This window comes from Aythya fuligula, chromosome 1, assembly GCF_009819795.1.
Source record: "Aythya fuligula isolate bAytFul2 chromosome 1, bAytFul2.pri, whole genome shotgun sequence".
NCBI lineage: Eukaryota > Metazoa > Chordata > Aves > Anseriformes > Anatidae > Aythya > Aythya fuligula.
Window position 1 is genome coordinate 69,133,026 of NC_045559.1, and position 22,145 is coordinate 69,155,170.

Sequence of the window (22,145 nt, forward strand, 5' to 3'; positions counted from 1 at the left end):
TTTGATAATTGCTGTTGTTGGGAAAACAGTACAGCAGGGTGTTGCTGTCACATGACAAGCTTATGAGGCTGAGCTAATAGGATGTCCTTTTAAAATGTTCTTCATGTTTCCTGGTTTAGAGGCAGAGTATACCATTATGGAAATTTCACCAAAAGAAAATGCTCAATATTTCTCAAACAACACAATCCTGCCTGTTGACCGATCTTCATTCAAATCTGAATCTTCTGCTTCCAAGGAGAAACAATCATGTTGTGGAGGTATAAAGGTAGAGTAAGAGTTTTTGAATATCTAGTAGGGACTTAGAAAACCTCATTTTTATTTTATTTTATTTTATTTTATTTTATTTTATTTTATTTTATTTTATTTTATTTTATTTTATTTTATTTTATTTTATTTTATTTTTGGAATAACCCTTTTTAAGTTGTGATTATGTGTTGGTGAGTCAGTACAAAGCTATTGAAGTTACTTCAAAGCCACAAAAAATTTACTTCTTATCTGTATTTGCCTAAGTTTTGGCAGTATTTAAATATAAAATGTTGGTTGAGGCTTAGGTGTTATGAGATCTTCAATGCTGATCCTGTTGTATCATCCTATTTTTCTGAAGTTAAGAACATAGTATCAGAAGCCAGATACCACAGACAGCTGTTAGCACAGATTGCTTTTTTAAGATTGTAGCCATGGTAGTCTTCTGGGCTCTGGAAAATAATATTTGTATTATGGTCTCAACATTCTGACTGCTATGTTACTATAATTTTCCTGATTTGAATGAGTTCTGCATGAGAGGAATTTGAAACTAAACTGTAGCAGTTTCACTGCTACATTAAACTGTAAAAAAAATCATTTGCAGATTCTGCTCCAGCTTCCAATAAAGTCACTGAGTTCAACAATAGTTGAACTGAAGCTATATATTATGCAAAGCAGTTAGGATATTGTCAGCTTAATGGTCTAACAACTGATATATATGTATATATATATTAATTATTGAGTATCCTCCTTGATTTTGCCTGCTCCTGTAAAGGCCCAGAATTGGGATCCTGCTTTGAAATAGTGGATGAGTTGTATTAATCAAATTTGTAGCACAATAGTAATTTTATCATTTTTCCTCCATTTGCTGCAATGATAATCCGATTCCCTCATTGAATAAAACTTCAGTCACAGATTAGCCAGTCAGGAATCAGCTTATTAGATCCAAAAATAGAAAACCAATAATATTTCAGCTCAGATTTTTTTCTGTGCAGGAAATTTATTTCTGTGCAGGAAACCAAACTAATATGATTAACCTTTAGAATACAAAAACAACATGCAGAGTCAACAAGTGTTTTTTTGTTGCTATTGCTGTTTGTTTTTGTGTGTGTGTGTGTGCTTTACCAATCAACAGCCTTCATATGTGTTAAAATTGCCCTTATAAACCAAAAAGATGTGGTGAAATATTTTACTTTCCGTTATTCAAAGATGACTGAAAAAAGTGAAATCCTATGAAGCTTTCTGTCCCAGCTCTAAATCAGGAGCAACCACCACTGCATGAGGTCTCCATCTCCGTCCTGGGACAGCTCCAAGCACAGTGGAAAAAACATGTGCCAGAGGGAGATGGAGACGTTTGAAGTTTACTTTAACCTGTACGATTTTCATGTGGAAAATTGTACTTATTTTCACATTGCTATTTAAAATCCAACAGCATAAATGCAAAGAAAATATAAATTATTATGGCAATCTTTTTAACTAGAGAGCTGTTTGAGAACTATCACCATGGAAAATAAAATGAGATTCTATTTACCCACAAGTGCTCCTGAAAGGGAAATAACCATCTCTTTATAAAGAAAAACTTGTTGAATGTCACACAAAGATATTTTTGAACCTTGACACAAGAATTGGCATTCAGCATCGATGCCAGTATCACTACCAACGTGCCTTGTCAATTGTGATGTTGTAAGACGTGTTGCACTGGAGGAGGGGAAGTTGTTCCAGGGCTCCAGCTTGCTGAAAGACTGATTGCTCAGAGAGCAGGCCTAAAGAGTAGGGCAAGGGTCTAGGCCTCTCCATATACCAAACATTACTTTGTGTTTTAATTTTGAGTTTAGGGCTTTTAACACTTTTGGCAAAGAGCAGACATACATATTCAGTCAACCCAGCCTGCATCTGAAGGCAGAAGGCAATGTGGTTTCCAAGATCAATTGCATGGTGTGTGAGTATCCCTAGAGTTAGTAAACTTAGTAAAGCTGTGTTTACATTAGGCAATAGCACTGTTGGAGAGGAACTCTCTCTGGTCTCTGAGGACCTGCATTCACCCTACATGCACTTCAGGGTGGGGAGTTACATCAGGTTAAATTTAGTTCTGTCACAGAGACTATGAGCCATTAGTTATTTAAATGAATGTAGTGCCCTTTTGGAGTACGGTTAATTTTGTTTGCAATGAATTCAGTCTCCTTGTTTGTAGTAGGAACCAAATGCCTGTGACTATGTTTAAAAATGCCCCCAAACCAACTCCTCTCTCTGCCAAGCCCCACTTAATAATTACCTTTATCGTTATTGCTATGGGAGATTGGGAGGACACTATATTTATCAGTCCTTCATCAGTAACCTTGGCATCTACCTGAAATTAGCAGTGGTGGATATCAAGATCTGTATAAATTGTTATAACTAATAGTAACTATATAAATAAGCAATCGAGCATATTTCATAGAGTAGGAGAATATTGACATGTTAGTCAGCAAAAAGAAGTGGGAAAGAAGTGGAAATGTAGAATGGTTTAGAAATAATTAATGAAGTGAAGCATTCTGTACTGCCTGATATTAATCACTGTCACTTTCTTTCACAGATATTTCTTGGTGCATTATCTTTTGTTTATTTTGCTAAAGCACTGTCAGGAAGTTATCTAAAAAGTACTATCACACAAATAGAAAGAAGATTTGATATCCCTTCCTCTTTGGTTGGCGTTATTGATGGCAGTTTTGAAATTGGTATGTGCTGTATAAATCCATTTTTGTTTTCAGGAAAAAGAAAGAAAACAAATAGTGATGAAATTTGTCATGAATTGTATGAATCTCCTAGGACTACCAAGCAAGGTTCACCTGAGAATTATATGACTGTCAATACGATTACATTGGATAGGATAGGGTTGCTAACATAAGCAATCTGACATAGACCTAAATATTTTGTGACTTGATAAGCTTAGCTGGTGGTTAATATACATTTTAACTCTTGAACGAGTATTAAATTGCTTTCAAAGATTCTAGCTTTCTCTCTCCTTTTGTAGAAGTACAAAACTCTAACTGTAATCTATGTTCATTGTACAGTCTTGTACTAAGGTTTCCAGTGTGACATCATCTCTTGCTGTTTCAGATTACTGGATTTATCTCTTGGCTGTTCAATGGACTGTGATATTCATGGGAATGAAATCTTAGCTTGTGTATAAAGGTTTGCTGCACTCTATCATCTGACATAATCCCTCTTGTCTTTTCCAGTTGCTTTTCCAAAAGTTTATGGTTTTCTTATCATGGAAGATAAGAAAGATAAGGAAGATATTGGGCTCCTTTAAGGATGCCTGGAAAGAGGCTGAAGCACCAAACCCATGCAATCAGCCCTCTCCTTCTGAAATGGCTGTATATGCTCCACACTAGGAATACTTTTGCTGGGGGAGGTCTTATCAAAAAGCTGTAAAACTTAGTTTTCCTTTTGTACTTTCAAAGGGAACCTCCTAACTATAATTCTTGTAAGCTACTTTGGAGCGAAGCTTCACAGGCCAAGAATAATTGGAGCAGGCTGCTTAATTATGTCAGCGGGAACATTCCTAATTGCAATGCCCCAGTTCTTCATGGGACGGTAAGTGCAAAGTGATCAGTATTTTCCAGCTGGGCTATGCACACTGCATGTTAGCTCACTGAGTTGTTTAGGCATTAATCGTGAAAAGGCCCATAGAAATAGGCATATGCAGATGTGGTTACTCAATTTAATATGCATTACAAAGACAAATTTTATTACAGCAGAGTTAATAATTTAACATATGTTTTTTTCAGCTTTATTCAATGTATCATTTTATTAGTCTATGATCTCAATTGATCGACCATGTTTCGACATGGCTTAAGAATTGTTGAAGCTTTGATGAAGTGAGGACTAACATCAGGAAGACAGTGTTAAATACAAGCCACAGGATGCCCTCACTGTCTGATAATTTCTTAGTACAGATTCACATATCATAACCGAGCAAAGTGCCTGATAAACTGAAATACATCACTTTGAAAGAGAGAGAACCAAAAGGACAATTTTCATGTACTACCACGGTATGAACCAAGTGCCATTTATTCCCTGCAAACCAAAAGGAACACTGGCAACACTGGATGCAGATGAAATCTACATTATGTGCTGTATTCAAGTGCTCTCTTCCATGGTAGCAACAGATTTATTTTTTTTTATAAGTTGGGAGAGTAAAAAATAACTTCTGTTTATAAACAGATATCGATATGAAAGATTTCCTTCTACCATGAATTCAACTGTTAGCATCTCTCCATGCTTGCAGGATAAAAGCCAAACTCCACTCTCAGCCTTGGAAAAATTTCAAGCCAAAATAAATGCAGGTGAGAGCAATCTCTTTTGCATATTGCGATAAGCACAAAGCACAATAAAACATATTAAAAGGCTTTCAAGCTCTAAAGCAATAGTTTATTAGAATGCAAGAAAAAATAAATGGGAAACAAAGATCTTCCCCAGAGAAAATCCAGATCTACCTGATGAAACAAATGTATTGAAAGTAAATTAATAACTGCCACTGCATACTGCTAAGATGTCTTTTCAGGCTGACAGCTTTCCTTCAGCCTTGCTGCTTCCTCCAACACCTTTCTGCAGCTTCATGGCTTGTAGAAATACCAGATGATGTCCCATGGTGGCATAGGAAACTTCTGGTCTTCCCTCTGTCATGAGATGTGCCTTTGGGTCTTCATCCCACTGGAAATAGCCACTTGCATCTCCCAGACTGCAGACACAGCTGCTCATTTCCTTCCCTGCCTGCCCATCCCTCTGGGCTCATTGAGCTAACTCCTCACAGGTGCCCACCTGAGCTGAAGGGCAGCAACTTATTGGAGCTGAGACAGCCTTCCTCCTGGATGTCTGGGCATGACATCCATACAGGCTGAATTTATAGACTAAGCTACAGATGAGCAAATCAGACCCTCTCTGGACCACAAAATGTGTGTATGTGTTTTGATTGTTGGATCTGGATTAGATGTGGCTTGTAGCTTGTTATCATCAGTATTTCCCAACTTTTTCCATTAGAAAATCCCAGTTTTGGTTAAAATCAAGTGCAAGAGGTTTCTAAAATGGATGTAGTAAGAAATTTTTAAAACTGGATGACTTTTAATATCTTTTACAATTTGCTTGAAGCAGTTCATACTAAGTGTGTGTCCACCTCAATCTGGTTGGGTTAAAACTCCACCACAACCATGGCCACCACAACAAAATGCTCCGAAACATTTTTCTTAATAATCACTGCTTTTCCTACACTAGAAGTATTGTGCATTCAGTGTCCAAATGCTGTGGAAAAACACATAATTGTTGTCTCTCTTGTGATGTATCCAGGATGTGAAAAAGAAGCAGGCTCTTCTATGTGGATCTATGTTTTACTGGGAAATCTTCTACGTGGAATAGGTGAAACTCCTATCCAGCCTTTGGGAATTACATACATTGATGATTATGCCATTGAAGAGGATGCTGCCTTATACATTGGTAGAGTAAATAAATCACTGTTTTGTTTTATTTTTCTTAATGGATTTTTCCCTAGAGGAAACAGAGTAATTTTGGCTAATGGAATGAGTGTTGTTGAATTAACTTGCCCTAATTGTTTTGCTTGCATTATTTCCAATATTAAAGTTTATTTAACAATCATGTACGCTCAAGGGACCAAGTCCCCTTTTAATCATACTAGCACAGTTCCATTATCTTAATTTGAGGAAAGAATTTGGCCTTAGGTTCCTGCTGTTACCCTAATCTTCCTAATTCTTCTGGATGTGGACTGCTGTGCCTCTGTGCACATTCAGTTCTCTGGAAGGTGATAAAAAAACATGTACTCTTTTAAGCATTTTAAATAGAATTTCATCAGGCACTCAAAACTTTACCTCCAGAATGAGGTAGGATTACAACCAATAGTGACTGAGGCTTGAAGAAGTTGGTGTCAGTGTTTCTTTGTTGTGTTCATTGTGTGATGAGCTCTGCACTTTCACCTGAAATATCACCAGAAAGTCCTTGTCCATCAGCACCTTGTTTCAGAAAGTTTACAGTCTGGGAAAAACTCAGAATTTCTATGTAAAAGATTCATTCCTACCAGATTTCCAAATCAAAATTGAAAATTTAGAATATGTGGAAATTTAGGCTGGAAATGCATTAACATGTATTGAAATGTGTTAGTATTGGGTACCAAACCAAAGTGATTTTTCAGCCTGTGCTGGGTCCACCACAACCTAATCTAGCCAGCTAAAGTGTTTATAGTGGTTATAGATTGGTATTATTATTGAGTTTAGGCCGTTAAGCTCCGTGCTTTTTCCCTTGGTCTGACCTTCATTCTTTAATTGGATGATAACAAGGGAAAAAAAAAAAGTGTTGTGTTTTGTTTTTTTTTTTTCTTGTAAAAGTTCTAACTTGAGTAACTAACATGCCTGAGAGAATACTTTGGCTCATCATTTTAAGACTGTCCCACTTGTTACCTACCACATTGTACTTTGTTTTTATGTGCAGCAAGAACAAATGTTCGTTTTCACTCAGAAAAATAACAGTCCCCTGGTTTCTATTACAGGCTGCGTACAGACGCTTGCAATCATAGGTCCAATATTTGGCTTTCTTCTTGGATCCCTATGTGCCAAACTTTATGTTGACATTGGCTTTGTAGATCTTGGTAAGTCAGAAAACCCAGATTTAAAAAAAAAAAAAAAAAAAAAATCAGTCAGGCTCCAATATACCTATTTTAGGCATGTATTTTAGACAAAGAAATATCTATCTAGTTCCTAGGGATAAGGGAAAAGTGGGTACTTTATAAGGTAAAATGGATGAGAGCAAATCAGTGCCTCACACAGAAAAGTCTAGCAACAAGGACAGGTGTGGAAGAAGTAGGAGGTCTGACTCTCCTTCAGCCCAGATCCACAGCTGGTGACCCCCAGGAGACGCCCTGATGAGGAGGCTCTGGACAGACAATAGGCACCAGGAGAAGGCAGGACTGTGGCTCAGGATCCTGCCAAGAGCTGTCTGCATTCATTTTGTAACAGACCACCATTGCTGAGAAAATAGGTCTCTCACAATGAGTACCAGAGCTCATGATTGCCTTCCTCTTCACACAACTTTTTCCTTCTGGTGACTCTTATGTAGAACAGCCCAGGTGGGAGCAGGTGTGTGGTCATCCAGAGCATTCCATGCCCTGGTCATTGCAGCCTCTCTGGGGGTGTGTGAGCAGCATGGTCTGGGACCCCATGGCATCAGGAACAGGCCACTGATGTGTCACAGGAATCATCAAGTCCTTATCATCTCTCTGCAATCACTCAAGCACTCTTGTTACACCCATAGACACATCACACAGCTAAATCTAGAGGCAGGCGAACAGACTCCTCTGGAGAAACTCCCTGCAAAACTACCTTCCTAGTTATCAGAAAACATTCCCTAAAATTATTATTTTTATTTTTTTTTTGACTTTCTCCAGACAGCTTAACAATAACTCACAAGGATGTGCAGTGGGTGGGAGCCTGGTGGCTGGGTTACTTAATAGCAGGTGCGATCAGTGTTGTGGCTGGCATCCCTTTCTGGTTCCTGCCCAAACACCTCCCAAAACCAGAGGGCAGAAAGGATTCCAGTACCTCTTCTGAGCAGTCGAAGTTCATCACTGAGGATAACAAGGAACAACACACATCTTATCAGCAACAAGTGAAGATTGGTGAGATGGCAAAAGGCAAGTCACTAGAGCTTCTGTCCTCACTGTTGGGTCTTTCTCTCACTAATTTTTATACTGTTTAGTGGCCTTAACATTATTTTTTCCCTTGGGTGTCATTCTCCACCTAATTAATATTCACAAAAAGGGTCTCAATTGTTCTCTAGACCTGCTGTTGCACAACAAATTTCTTCACTTTCAAGTTTTTGAATTATGCTATTGATGCACCAAATCTCATGAAACTCAGCAAAAAATATTCACAGATCTGAGCTGTTGCAGATGTGGGACATCATAAAGTAACAATCTCAATTTCTGCTAAACCTCCTTTTTCTTTATGGTTATCCATTTATGGAATACATACAATAGCTGATCAGAAAAAGGATGGGCACAAACCAGACTCTGTTTTAGGAGACTATTGTTATTTTAACAAAAGCTGTTTTACAAAAATGAATTTCCTTGGTCTTATTTTGCCAAAACTGTTTTCCCTCAATACTTGAAATCACAACTCAATATATCTGTGCTTACTGTCAGCTGTGCGTAGTAACCTCCACTCCCAAATTAAGCTAAAGGATGCTGTGGCTGTTGAGGGGCCAATGAAACAACTCTGCCTGTTTTCTGAGCAAAAGAAAGTACCTGTAACAAGATGGATGTTCTAGAAAATTGATTCTTATTATTTTGGTCCACCATTCCCCCCATCTAGAAACACAGCTCTTACAAGAACCACAGGACTTTGCTTATTCTCTCTGAAATATCCTGCAGTCCTCCTCTGGAAGGTTACAAAATATTATTCACAGCAGTTATTCTCTCTCTGGCCTGGTTGTCATTTCTGCTCTTTTGTCTTGCAGACTTCTTGCCATCACTGAAGAACCTCTTTGGGAATCCAGTTTACATTCTGTATTTGTGTGCAAGTATCCTTCACTTCAATTCTTTAATTGGCATGGTGACATATAAGCCAAAATATATTGAGCAACAGTATGGGCAAACATCTTCAAAAACTAATTTTGTTATAGGTAATGCTATATCTGCTTCTTGATACCCTAAAAATGGACATTTTAGGAGTGGTGTATACATACACACAGGGAAAAGTGCTTTTGAGGCTATGTTTATTCTTCTCCTTCTTTATCTGGCTTTTAAGTAGTAGCTTATAGAATATAAGTTATTTCATTTCTGCTTTAGCACTAGTTTGCTCTGAGTTTATCTATGCAAGTGTTACTGTAAAAGATTGCACAACTTGATACTTTATTTACCATTCTAATGGAAATTTGAAATGTCTGTACATCAAAAGAGAAAAAATTGAAAAGAAAATTCATTTTAAAATACTTGACATAAATTTGTCATCAGACAGATCTGTTTCCTTGCTGGCTCCCCATTTATTTCAACGAAATGAAGATCAACTCAGTGCATGCTAAAGGACTGACCATAAAGTAGCTGTGATATTGACAGTGATTTCTTACTTTCTGAAGAGGTTGGTGTTAAATAAAAGGAAGTTAAAGTCATATTAGTGATCACATGATACATGCGTTAAAAGATTAACATTATCTCAGTGCAATGCTGGTAAAAGAAAAACAGATATTTCTGAATTAACTTTATCTAGGATCCTTTTCCTATTGGAAGTTGATCTCCCAAAACCCCCACGTGGCACAAGAGTGAGAGATGCTGCTTCTGCCAGCATTACTGAGCTTCTGCTCTGCCAGACCCATAGGAGGAAGGTACCTCTCTCAATTAATTGCAGAATCAGCTTGGGGCATTAAGGTGGCCATTTGTTGAGGATGCCTTCAGGATGGTGAACTTCACCACCCAGTTGTTGAACCTGCAATCTTGGATTCAGTTTCTGAGGTCCAGTGATTCAATAGCATTAGACAGCAAAGAGGTTTACATCTATCCAAAATGGAGGGAACTGCTGTGTTTCAGAGCAGCATTAGTTGCGAGGCAACGGAGGTATATATGTGCAGAAAAGCTGTAGTGATCCATTGTGCTATGTTAATTCTTTAAAGATAGAGGCTGGAATTTCCTGGCACAGCACCCCTAAAAGCAAGGAGAAATCTTCAAGCATAGGCAATGGCCAGAAAAAGTCCTGAAAACAATCCCTACATTTAGTACAGTACTTCTCATTGTATTTACAGATTTTCTGGAGCTAAGCTTTCAGGTATGTGCAAACTGAGTGAGGATTAAGATCCATCTGATTTCACAAGCATAGGGACTATATCCAACAGGGAATGTATGATGGCTTGGCTAGGGAAGGGTCCTGGCTGAGTCACCATCCCTGCAGCAAGGGTTTTTTCCTTCCTCCCTTTCCTTTCTTTTTCAATCTGTTCTTGCTAAGAAAGCTGAGAGCTTGCTAGTACTATCAGTACCTATTTCCCCTCCCCTTCTTTATTTTTTCTTTTTGTTTTTGCAATTTTTATCACTATCTATTTGATGAATATCAGAACTGTCAGAGCAATTTGAAGCACTGTAACAAAACCAAAATCCTGCTGGGCTCTCGAAGAGGGCATTTTTTGTTAGTCACAAATGAAGGAACATACCAGAAAATAAAAGGGTACCTGCTGTGTTTGTATGGCTTTCTTTAAATATGTACACAGTGTTGCTTTCCATGAAGCCAGTGACAAGCAGTAGAGCGATCTGTAAGGCTATGAAACAGATGTATGGATGAAAGGGGTGCATATGAATGGGCAAGCAGGGTGTGTGTCCTCTGGTGTACACAGCTCTCACAATCAGTCAGAGTCTTCTCTTACAAGCAAAAGAGGACAGGAAAAGCTGCAGCATCAAAGTGTTTGGATAGGGCACCCACATGCAGTTATCTAGTGACTCTTCATTTACATATGCTGCACTTTGAATGCCACTTCTGAAATCCCCTGAAGTATAATTTCCACGTGCGTGCAGATGAAAAATGATGCTCTTGAAATCTTGCTCATTGAAAAATGCTGGTGTCTTGAAAGTTAGCAGTAACAGAACAAGGCTCTCATGCTTGCCAAGGTACTAACTTATGGTTTTGCTAGATGGAAAAAATGCTTTTCCTAACATCAAGCATACATTTCTTCTAAGCACTGTTTTTTCCATGCGTGCAGATGGATCAAACACTGGCTTGAGAGAGAAATTCAAGGTATCCCTGTGCACTTCCTAGCAGGGAGATTAGAGTCCTGTGTCATGATCTTGTATATTAATCAAGTCATTTTAAATCATGTTTCAAAACCTCTGACCCCCTGAGGAAAATAAATAAATAAATAAAAAATCATCAACTTCATTTGCTATTTGAATGCATTTATGCTTTTGTACTTGCTTTTGTTTTGTATGCTTACTCAACTCAGCACCAGTAGGTGTCAGCATGAATTAAAAGCTGCAAAAGGCATACATATCCCCGTGCAAGTGTAATTTAATGTGCTTGACTGTGTGGTTCTTTTACAGTGCTCTCTATTTATATCTTTTTTACATGTACTTGAAGAGATTTATTTTTTGGTCTTGTCCATGTCTATCAATATGGACGCTGCTTTAAGCAGAACTGTTCCAGTAAGGATTAATGGTCACCCTATTTTATGTGTTCGCTGCCTTTTCGCTTATTTCCTTGAAGCCTGTTACAAGAAGACTGCCCAGAGGGTGTATGTATATTTTTGCTGTGGCAACACTCACCCAAGGGAACATTTCAACAAACAAAACTGGAGGAATACACTAAATGTCCTGTGTATGGAGAAGATGGCATATTGCTGGCTCTCTCCCTCTTGGGAGATCTCCCTAGGAGATCACTGGTTTCATGGTTCAGTAAAAACAGAAAAAGTAGGTCTTTCTCCAGACGCGCTAACACTAGGTAGAACGGAATTCTCACTAGGAATGAGGAGTTTGGGCTCCTCCTGCCAGTGGATGAGGGAAGAGAAGCTGACCTTCTCAGAGTGGGACAGCCCCAGAGCATGGCCCTTGCTGCTCCTGCTATTGCTCCATAGTGAAGGACTCAGATGGGGCCCCAGGGAGGATCTATGCCTCAAGGAACTCTGGCTGTCTTGGCTGCCCTCAGCAGCATGATGCCCCCAACTTCTCTGAGCCCGGAGCACCTCTCATGAGAAATGACACTAAGAATATTGGAATTAACACTACATGATACCTCCGCTGACAAACTAGCAATGCAGAAAATCACCTAGCTTAAGAAAGAAGAAGATCATTGCCTAGACCTTATATAAAATGGGATCAATAATAATCTGTCTCTCAAAGAACTGGCAAAGCTGCATTTCCCTAGGAACAAGTTAAAAGCAGTCCCAGCATGTTCGCAGGAACAATCCAAATCTGAACAATAAATAAATAAATAAATGGCCCAGCTTGAACATGTGTAATCTTTTGCTTTTTCATGTTACCACTGCTGCTGTTTTTGTGGCTGAGGAAGACAGTCCTTAGAGATGGGATATTCACTAATACAGATTCTTTCTGTTTAATTTCAGGTCTTATCAACATTCCTGCTGTGGCCTTTGGCATATTCTCTGGGGGACTGATCATGAAGAAATTCAGAATCAGTGTTTTAGGGGCTGCAAAACTCTCCCTGGGATCATCTTTCTTTGGTTACCTGCTGCTCCTCTCTTTATTTGCGATGGGCTGTGAGAACTCAGATGTGGCCGGACTGACCGTGTCCTACCATGGGTATGCTGGGAAGAGCAAACTTCAGCATAAAGTGCTACTGAGAAGCAAACTCCTTGGTCATTGTATTCCACAAAATATATATTGTTGAAAAAAGAATGACTGACCTAAATATGCTTCCCAGAAATGTGATTCAAAATGGAGGAAACTATTCCATCTATTCCATTGGGCATTGTGTCAGAATCCATTTGTAATTGCTGCCTTCAACTCAGAGAGTTTTATGCCACAAGTGCAGATTATTTTTCTGATTACTTTTTAATTATTATTGCCATGGGACTCATCCTTTCAAGCTAGAGATTCCTGGAAACATGAGGAGCTCAGCAGGGGAGTGAGATTCAATTAATTGTTCCTTGCTTTTGCATGCTGCTGAACAACCCATGATGTTTAATAGCCTCCAAACTTAAGTATTCATGAATTAACTGTGACATTATCTATGACGTACACCTGAGGCTAGCCCTTCTGTTACAGCCCCAGCAGCTGCTTGGCTGCTGAGCTCAGCAGCAGCTGGCTAAAGGTGCAGATAAAACTGTCATGCAACATAACAGCTCCATTGGATAAATACCATTGGATATCCATTGGATAAATACCATTTTGATTGTTTCCCCATCAACTTTTGCAGTGATGTAAGAGTAACTCACTCCCCTCTCTGACTCTGGAATAATCAAGCTTTTTTTTTTTTTTTCTTTTTTCTTTTTTCTTTTTTTTTTCCCAGTTTTTTTGTTATAAATGCATCAAGCCTCAGAAAATCAGAAAACTGCAATCTTATAAAATATGAGAAAATGCATGAATAGAAATTGTTAGCTGTCCGCCCTTAATAAAGTAATTACCATCTCACAGTAGGCATGTGATATTGAAATAGTCATGTGAGGAAATACTTTTGATCACTGAGAAAGAAGAATTTACCCTCCTGTGTGGATAGGAAGAGACAACACTGTAATGGGCTAAAGACACAAGGCCTGGCCAGGTGCACCTGGTAGAAAGCAGAACTTATGAGTTGATAATGATTTCTTCCACATCTGCCAGAAAACATCATCATGATTCCTTTTTTCCACAGAACCAAGCAGATGTCTGGATATGAGCAAGGCCTGTTCTCAGACTGCAACTCAGACTGCATGTGCTCCCAAAATGACTGGGATCCCATCTGTGGGGAAAATGGCATTACCTATGTTTCTGCTTGTCTCGCTGGCTGTCAGGCATCCAACGGAAGTGGGAAAAACACTGTGAGAGCTTTTCATTTCTATATGTGATGTGGTAACTTTCCTATTATAAATAATTCTGTCAGAGTGAGCAAACTAAAATTGAGTAAGGCACATCTCATCCAGACATAAACTCCTGAGGTTTTTAGCAATCTATCATCCATGTTCAAAACTCTCTCAACTACTGTTTCCTGTAGAAATCCCAAGCAGAGAATGTAGGAGGCTTTTTTAGCTGTTGGCTACCAAAAACACATACAAAAAAAAAATCTAAATACATTCATCAAAAGTAGTATTTCTTTATATATAAAATTCTCCTTCCTGTTGAAAAATCTTTTCCAGTTTGGATTTAAATTTTTGGCTAACCGGAAAAGTATGATGTGCAGTTCCCAAGCATTCACTTCCCTGCTGCTTTGGCTATCATACAGTTTCACCTGCTGTTTTCCAGGTATTTTTTAACTGCAGCTGTGTAGGAATTTTAGAATCTCCTTCAAGAAGCTCCTCAGCTGTGATGGGACCATGTCAAAAAGGAAATGAATGTCCAAAAATGTTTCTGTATTTCCTGGTAACATCAGTTATTACTTCATATACTTTGTCAGTAGGTGGCACACCTGGATACATGCTTCTTCTAAGGTAAGCAATCATTATTTCTGCTAGTATGTTTTCAGGGTGTTTTGATACTGTACCTACTTCCATTTGCTAGTAGAGTTAAATGTTTTCAGCTATGTGAAGTGGCTTTTAAATTATTTTTTCACTTATCAACAGGCATCCTCATAATCTGACAATGAGTTTTCTACCATTGATACAACATGACTACAATTATCTCTGCCTGCTATACATTTCTAGTTTTAAAGGTGATATAGGAGGCCTAGCTGTCATTTCATATATATCAAGTTCCACTTCCCTTAATGCCTTTTACATTACCAGAACAGTGTTAAATGGCTGCTGCATGAATGGAAAGTAGCTCTCTAGTATACTCATAGGTAGGTGATTTTCCTGATTTGCTATGGATTTCAACATACAAGGTAGAAAGAGATGACTTAACCCAAACTTTCCATATACACTCACCTCTCAAATCTGTAGTATTATTCCACGTAATTATGTCCCAGATTTGTATCTAAAATAAATTTAAAAAAATAAATAAATGTATCTATCTGTTTCTGCTGTAACATTCACAGCTTTATTAAAAGTTATTCCCAAGGGATTGTTCCACTACGTACTAATCTGCTGGATCTATTTGCCCATCACAAAGTATAAACTTTTAAACTAATTTTAGAAAGTGCAAAATAAATATAATACTTCCAGTGATTAATCTGGATTTTTGTCAGCTTCTTGCAAATTTTGGATTTTAAGTACTGCTCTGCTATGTCTTGGAAGGCTTTCTTTCTCAGTTTCTTTCTCCAAATTATTTCCAGATGGGCATGTTCTACTTCTCAAACAAAACAACAGTAAATACTCTCTAAATAAGCTTTATTGTCATTGTGCTTTCTTACCCCAAAATTTTCTTTGCTTTTGAATTAAATTTTCTGGAACTGTCTCAGTGCCAGTGTCTTTATGACTGCATGGTAAAAGATAGTGCTAAAACTGGCTGAATATAGACTATATGGAAAGAACTAAATAAAGAAATGTAACTTCAGCTGTGATTCCAGCACAACCCTTGAGCCAGAAGCAATATTCACACAGAGACTTACAGAAATGGTTGAAGTGAGGATGTTTTTCCACTGCTCTCCTCAAACACCACCAGTAAGGTTTACGCTTTAAACCTATACACTGCACCGCTTTCCCCACCCACCGTGGAGCATGTTGCATTGAGTACTGCAAAAACACATGGTGTCTCTTCAAGGAGTAACAGCAGGAAGAATAATCATGTTAAAATCCAGTTTAGACTTTGTATACTGAAGCTTATGCACCATTGAAAACTATGCACCAAGAGGAGGATGATTAGCAAGTTGAGAGCTTGTGGTTGCTCCTAGCACAGCGGGAATTTTTGTTGTATAAAAGAGGTCAGGGATTCGGTTTCTTTCCCATTTCTCCCCACATGACGTTTACCTTCTATGAATAAAACACATTGCTGGGAATGTACAGCTGTGGTATCACAAAGGGCCTTGGCACTATTGTTGTCATGATCAACCTCCAGCTCTCTGTCTTGTCTCCACTGCAGAAATGTATGGGAGGAAATGCTTGTAGCTGAAGACTTGAGAGCTTAAATCACACAGAGTTGCCTGCACTTAACTACTTGCTCCCAGGGGACTGACTGCCTAATGGATCTATTTAGAAAAGTTTAGAGAGATTTTTCAATAGCAATCCAAAACATTTTGTTATATGAAAGGTGCAAACCAGCTTTAGTAGTTCTGCTCCAGTAGTCTTTATTTCTGTTGAAATTCATTTTACTTTGAGAGCCACTTAATTGAAACTGAGAAGTTATGTGTTTTTCTGCTGGATTGAAAGCATCAGAATCTGATGAGCAGCTAACTAAAATACATTTCCGTAAGTTCAATCCACTTTTTTTTTTCTTCTTTTTATTGTTCTCTGCAAATGACCTGTGGGCATAAATCCATTTTAAGCTCATGCTTGCTTTCCTGAAGTCCATCACTGACTGGCTTTCCCTGAAAATCTGTCTGAACTGTGTGAAAGTGTGCTTCTGTTCCCTGAAAGAAAACTTTGAAAACAAATAGTGCCAAGGTCTAAATGCAGACTTCATTTAAGTTAATTTTTGCCAGTTATCTGTTTGTAAAATTATTCCATATTGTCAGATTTGATAAAATTCCATAACTTAAGCAATTTGCCAATTTGAGATGAGCAGATATTGTTGCACCTGCCATGGAGCAAAATACAGCTAAATCCCTCAATTCTGTAAGATTTAGTGGCATATACTTTAGGGGTTTACATGACTGGAATCAGTGAAATACACTTGCAGCAAGTGACAGCCATTTTCTGAAATGTCTTTTTAGTGGCATTAAGCTAATTACAGTTGCCAGGGAGCCTGGGAAAGATGTTAAGTTTCTGAGGGAAAAAAAAAAAAAAGGGAATTCAGATAGCTGTTGATTAAGCACAAGCGATTAATAGAAGGTGATTAGGCAGTGAAAATGGAGTCTCAGATCTCCCTGAAAGGTTTGGCTCTCACTTAGGGTCTCGAAGAATTACAGTTTCTGTGGAAAGGTATTACAAATGCTTGAACATTCATCTTTTTCCATCTGAAAAAAAAATAAAATATATATATATATATATATATATAAAATCTACAAAACACATAACAAATCTATGTTTTGGTTTAATTTTCGAGTTTTTCCTTTCTATGCTCTCACACTTGGACACTTGGTTAAAAGGGCTTCTAGACAGAGGCTTGCTTGTGTAGCATGGCCATGTGTAGCATGGCAGAGACACCATGGAAGGTGTCTCTGCCCATGGCAGAGGGGTTGGAATTAGATGATTTAAGGTTCCTTCCAACCCAAACCATTCTGTGACGCTATTATTCTATGATCAGGTAAGAGGGCAAAACACTGTTCTTCCAGATCAGTATCATTTTACATTAATTTCTGCATAGATGGTGGTGCCTGTATAAACCATGATGTAGCAGACTGCATGATGATAATCCATAACAGGATATTGGAGAACAAAGCACTTGGGTTACAAAATGAGAGGCACGCAATTATTTTTTGACTGTCAGTACTTTGGTGTCATTTTCCATACATGTGGTTCTTGTCCTTTTGCTTTTTTACTAAATCAATGGAGGATAACCTGAATATTACTTACAGTATGGGTTCTTACTGCTGTCCAGGCAGCTACATTGGGAAATAACAAAACATTACTGTTGGGGAACAAAAGAGCAAGTTCTGCAATGACTTTATTAACATTAAGGGGTGTTCCCAATTACATGAATTTCTGAGTCTATCCTGTTTCAGAGCACATAGACCATACCCCCAAAGTGCTATGTTTAAATCCAAAGTGACAGCTGAATTTCAGCCTGTTTTTATACTGAACAGGATGGCTGAGACAACCGGGCATTTCATCAGTTACCATAATGATTCACATGTGTTAGTCACCACACATATCAAGCATGTCCCAGTCCAGCCAGGTGACTGGGACCATTCACGTGCTAAAAGTTAAGCAGGTACTCAGGCTCTTGCTGGATTAGGTCTTGCACTGGGTAGTCTGAGTGAAACAACATGCTTGGAGTGGTTCCATATGCACTCAATTGCTAGCATGGACATGAAGAGTAACTGTTCTCCTGCCCACCATGCTCACCCTTCTAGATGAGCCACCTACCCAAGGCTGGAGAGTCATAAGGACTGATGTCTGTGGTGGCCACCACTGCAAGCCCAGAAATGTCAAGATGGAAATGGTCTTGATGTGGTAAATGGTGTGATCCTGCTCCTAGACGTATGGCAGGGAAAGTATTGGGCCTAGATACCTTTTACTTGTCTGGGTCATTAGCCATAATTTCAGAAAATGTTTAATTGAAAGGGACTAGCTAATGACAAATGATTTCACAACCAGTAATCTTGTGCTGTGTTAGTAACTTCAAAGTGCTGGTCTTGTTTGAAAGCTTAAAATGTGGTATTGACTATAGGTATTTAGAATTCCTTGTTTCTGTTATGATTTTAATCACATTATTTTTATGTATATATATCACATTATTTATATATTTATGTGATTCTGTTGAAGTTGGTGCCATCAAGGAGGAAAAACTTACATATCTTTCCCTCTCATGCTTTCTATTTCTGTTCAAATTATCCACAGTCAATTCTTTATTTAACACTTTTTTTTTTTTTTTTTTTTTAGATGCATCAAACCACACTTGAAATCATTTGCACTTGGTATCTATACCCTGGCAGTAAGAGTACTTGGTAAGTCCAGTCATACTTATATGTGTTTTAATGTCACTAGTCACAAGGATTGGAAGGGGGGTGGAGGGATGCAACTTTGCATTTGTACAACTGCAGGACTTGTCCTATGAGAAGAGGCTGAGAGAGCTGGGACTGTTCAGCCTGGAGAAGGGAATGCTTGGGGGATCTTACCAATGTATATAAATACCTGAAATAAGGGTGCAAACAAGATGGAGGAAGACTATTTTTGCTGGTGGCCAGTGCCAGGACAACAGGCAATGGGCACAAACTGGAACTCAGGAGGTTCCCTCTAAACACCAGACAAACCTTCTGTGCTGTGTGGGAGCACAGGCACAGGCTGCCCAGAGAGGCTGTGGGGTCTCTCTCCTTGGAGATCTTCAAAAGCCACGTGGACATGGTCCTTGGCAGCCTGCTCTGGATGGCCCTGCTTGAGCAGAGGTTGGGCCAGATGGCCTCCACAGGCCTCTTCCAACCTTAACCATTGTTTGATTCTGTGATTCTGTGATTTTGTAATTCCTATAACCGTCTTAGTAAAAATAAACTCTGCTACACCCACAGAAGTAGCAAGTGATCCTTTATACCAAGAAGCTAAGAGGAAAATTACTTCTTGTCTCTCCTTATTCAACATTAAGCACAACAGAAAAAATATGGCTCAGAATCTGTGATCATTTTTCAGGCATATTTTCATTAGTTTCTGAGGGAATTAATCTAAGTACAAGTGTACCTGAGATTGCAGCTCACTGCAGCCTTGTGGTAAAGCTGTCTACAGATTTTCTCTAAGGTCAAGGGTGCTGTGAGATGCCAATAAACTGGAAACTTGAAAATCTTCTAGGTCTTATTAGAAAAAATAATAACTAGCAAGAAGCAGGTTGCTTATGTAAATGGAGCAGACTTAGATGCGCTGGTTGAGTTGGATGAAGTGAAATCAAAACAAGCTATTGGTTCCCTTTTCACAACATCTTTGCAGATCAGGTTCTTCCCTCTAGGCTTATTTTCTTCTCCAGCAGCCATCATTGGATCCCCAGGTTGTCTTCTTCAGCTACCAAAGAAAGGATTTTCCATTTCATCACCCACAGGCATGGCTATAGGTTTGTTCCTGTAGGCTATAGGTTTGCCTCAGTAGGATTTCAAGATACTTGCAGAATACCTGTAGCCCCATTGTAGGCTCCCAGCCCCACTATCTTTCTCCCTTCTTCACCCACCCCTGCTGAGACACAGGATGAACCCCAAACTGAACAGGCTCCATTGCTCTAAACAAAGGAGAAATATCTCATTACAGAGTGGTTCTAGAGGATAAGGCAAACAAGCCATGGCATTGATTCTCCTGTTGACTTCAACAGGCTTTTTGATGATCAGCTGCATTTTAGGCCCCATCCTGATTTTTCATAAGGAGTAAAGGAGTATGCTTATCTGGGCAAAGGAGTATGCTTATCAAGGCATGACTTCTTAAATTAGAAAAGACTGTCAAAGGATCATTGCAATTTGAATGTATAATTTAGTATTTACGTTAACATGCATCTAAATCAGAACTAGTCACTCTAGAAAGTAATCTTCTTGCCTCTGTTCTTTCATTAAATACACACAGCTGGAATTCCAGCCCCGGTGTATTTTGGAGTGGCAATAGATACCACTTGCCTGAAATGGGGAAGCAAACGATGTGGGGGAAGAGGAGCATGTAGACTCTATCACTCCAGCACACTCAGGTAGCAGCTCTTCTCCATTCGTTCTTTAACTTGCTTTCTTTACTTCTATGGCAAGCACTGGTAGGATAATTTCTGTCAGAAAATTTGGGTTAAAATTTGATCTTGAATGAAAGAGACTGACCAGCAAAATTAATAATGCTCAGTTTTTAGCACTCTTTTTTGGTTTATTCTGTTTTTGGTCCGTGCTATTTCAATACTAGCTGGAAGTCATTTAATTTTTAGCCAAAATAAGCTCAGTTAAAGCCTTAAGTTTCTACTACCCCAACACCATACCCCACCCCAACTTTCTTAGCAACTCTGCTAAGTGTGTGTGTTGAGGGGGCTGTTAAACCTTATCACTGGTCCATACTGAAGGGCGCTTCAGACCATGCCTGGCTTATCAAAAGGCTAATAAAGCACTTCTCTCTTTATTGATTTATTGCTAGAGGAGAGTAATTGACTGAACTGCATTCCTGAAAGGCATTGCTGCTGTGATAAAAGGACAAAGAGAGGACAGAAAGGACAGGGTTGCTGCTGAGTTCCCCACTCTGGGGTGGGAGGAATATGAGGAGAGAGAACATCTTGTTTTGAGAACTTGAAGAAAAGAACAAAAGCTCATTCATGACTCATTATTAATAAAGCAGAATAATTCTATTATTGTTGATATTGCAACTCTCATTAATTCCTGAAAACCAAAAATACAACCAAATGTTTTTTGGTATCTCTGATACTGTTTATGAGACAACCAAAAAAATAATTGCCCTGGAATTATTAGCGTTATTCTCACTGAAGCACATTGGGAAGAAGGAACTTAGTCAATGCCTGAGAATCTTTCTTGTCCACAGTCCACAAAGTAGCTGACCTGGGTGAGCTGTCGTATTTTCATCTCCAGGGTCATCACCTTCCTACCTTTCTTGAACATGTTCTTCACTCAGACTTACTGCATGGAACTATAATCATGCCCTTGCTGCATTCTACTTGTACATTGCCTTTGAGATAGGCTCTGACTGATCATTTCTTTCTCAGATACATGTACCTGGGGCTGACTTTGGTGTTGGGCACCATGTCCATTTTCTTCAGCATTGCTGTCCTTTGGGTTCTCCGGAAGAGGTCTGCTCCGCAAAATGAAACCCTCTCAGCCAATGGGGAGAGAGGCACCTGTGTGACAAACAGCAGGAAAGATAATTTCTTCAACAGTGACCATTTAATTCAGACAACTTATTGGCCAGAAAAGGAGACTAGGCTTTAGGAGGACTGAAATCTGCACCATGACGTTATCCAGTGAGTGATCTTCAAGGCAAAAATTCATCATCAGTGAAGCAACTAGTAGTATCCACCCTGAAAATGTTTGCCATCCTGTAACTTTCTTTGTAAATACCAAAAGCAAAGGATACAGGCTTTTTAGCACAAGTCCATTTAGCACGTCACTGCTCACCATTTGTCCTAAGGAGTCGGTGGCACTCAAGTGAGGGGATTTGTTATGGCTGGGGAGGTGCAGCTTGCTGCAGAAGCAGGTTTTGTGGCTGCCCCTCAGCTCCATCCCTCCTTGCCAAGCTGCAACAGCTCTGCTGCCCCTTGTCTGCCTTCTGTGTGTGAGGAGTAGTGGGTAGGCTGCAGTGAAAGTCTCTCAAGCATGCTACCAGTCTGACTTGGCAGCCTGGAAGGCGCAGGGATATTCTGCACCAATTCTTTTACATAACTCACCTTTGCAAGCAGTGCAGCATGAGACAGGAGGAAGGTGGTTTGCTGGAAGGACAATTCAGCTGCAGGTTCTGGGCAACACACAAATTCAACCTGTAACACTTAGGGACTGTCATTAGGGACTGTCATTAGGGACTTTTTTTCAAGTATAATCTGCTGTAGCACAACAATAACAGCAATAAAAGTTGTCACTACAGTAAACAATTCC

The 22,145-nt window shown here is 39.0% G+C and overlaps 1 protein-coding gene across 2 annotated transcripts; it reads left to right on the forward strand.

The window, feature by feature from the left end:
• The first annotated feature begins 136 nt into the window (after positions 1–136).
• On the forward strand, positions 137–21,485 carry LOC116500943 (solute carrier organic anion transporter family member 1C1-like). Of its 2 annotated transcripts, XM_032206303.1 has the most exons (14): positions 137–265; positions 2,816–2,957; positions 3,687–3,819; positions 4,450–4,571; positions 5,569–5,715; positions 6,779–6,877; positions 7,673–7,918; positions 8,743–8,907; positions 12,322–12,517; positions 13,569–13,734; positions 14,156–14,340; positions 18,490–18,554; positions 20,140–20,257; positions 21,263–21,485. In XM_032206303.1, the coding sequence occupies exons 1-14, from the start codon at positions 137–139 to the stop codon at positions 21,483–21,485; spliced, it is 2,136 nt and encodes a 711-aa protein (XP_032062194.1). The 2 variants fall into 2 exon arrangements, with proteins under 2 accessions (XP_032062194.1, XP_032062201.1); XM_032206310.1 differs by lacking the exon at positions 5,569–5,715.
• The last annotated feature ends 660 nt before the right edge of the window (positions 21,486–22,145 follow it).

Excerpts from the sequence above, each read along its gene's own strand:
- LOC116500943 (XM_032206303.1), top strand. The coding sequence starts at position 137 with ATGGAAATTTCACCAAAAGAAAATGCTCAATATTTCTCAAACAACACA. Across the intron at positions 2,958-3,686 it reads TGATGGCAGTTTTGAAATTG|GGAACCTCCTAACTATAATT; the intron begins GTATGTGCTGTA and ends GTACTTTCAAAG. Across the intron at positions 4,572-5,568 it reads TCAAGCCAAAATAAATGCAG|GATGTGAAAAAGAAGCAGGC; the intron begins GTGAGAGCAATC and ends TGATGTATCCAG.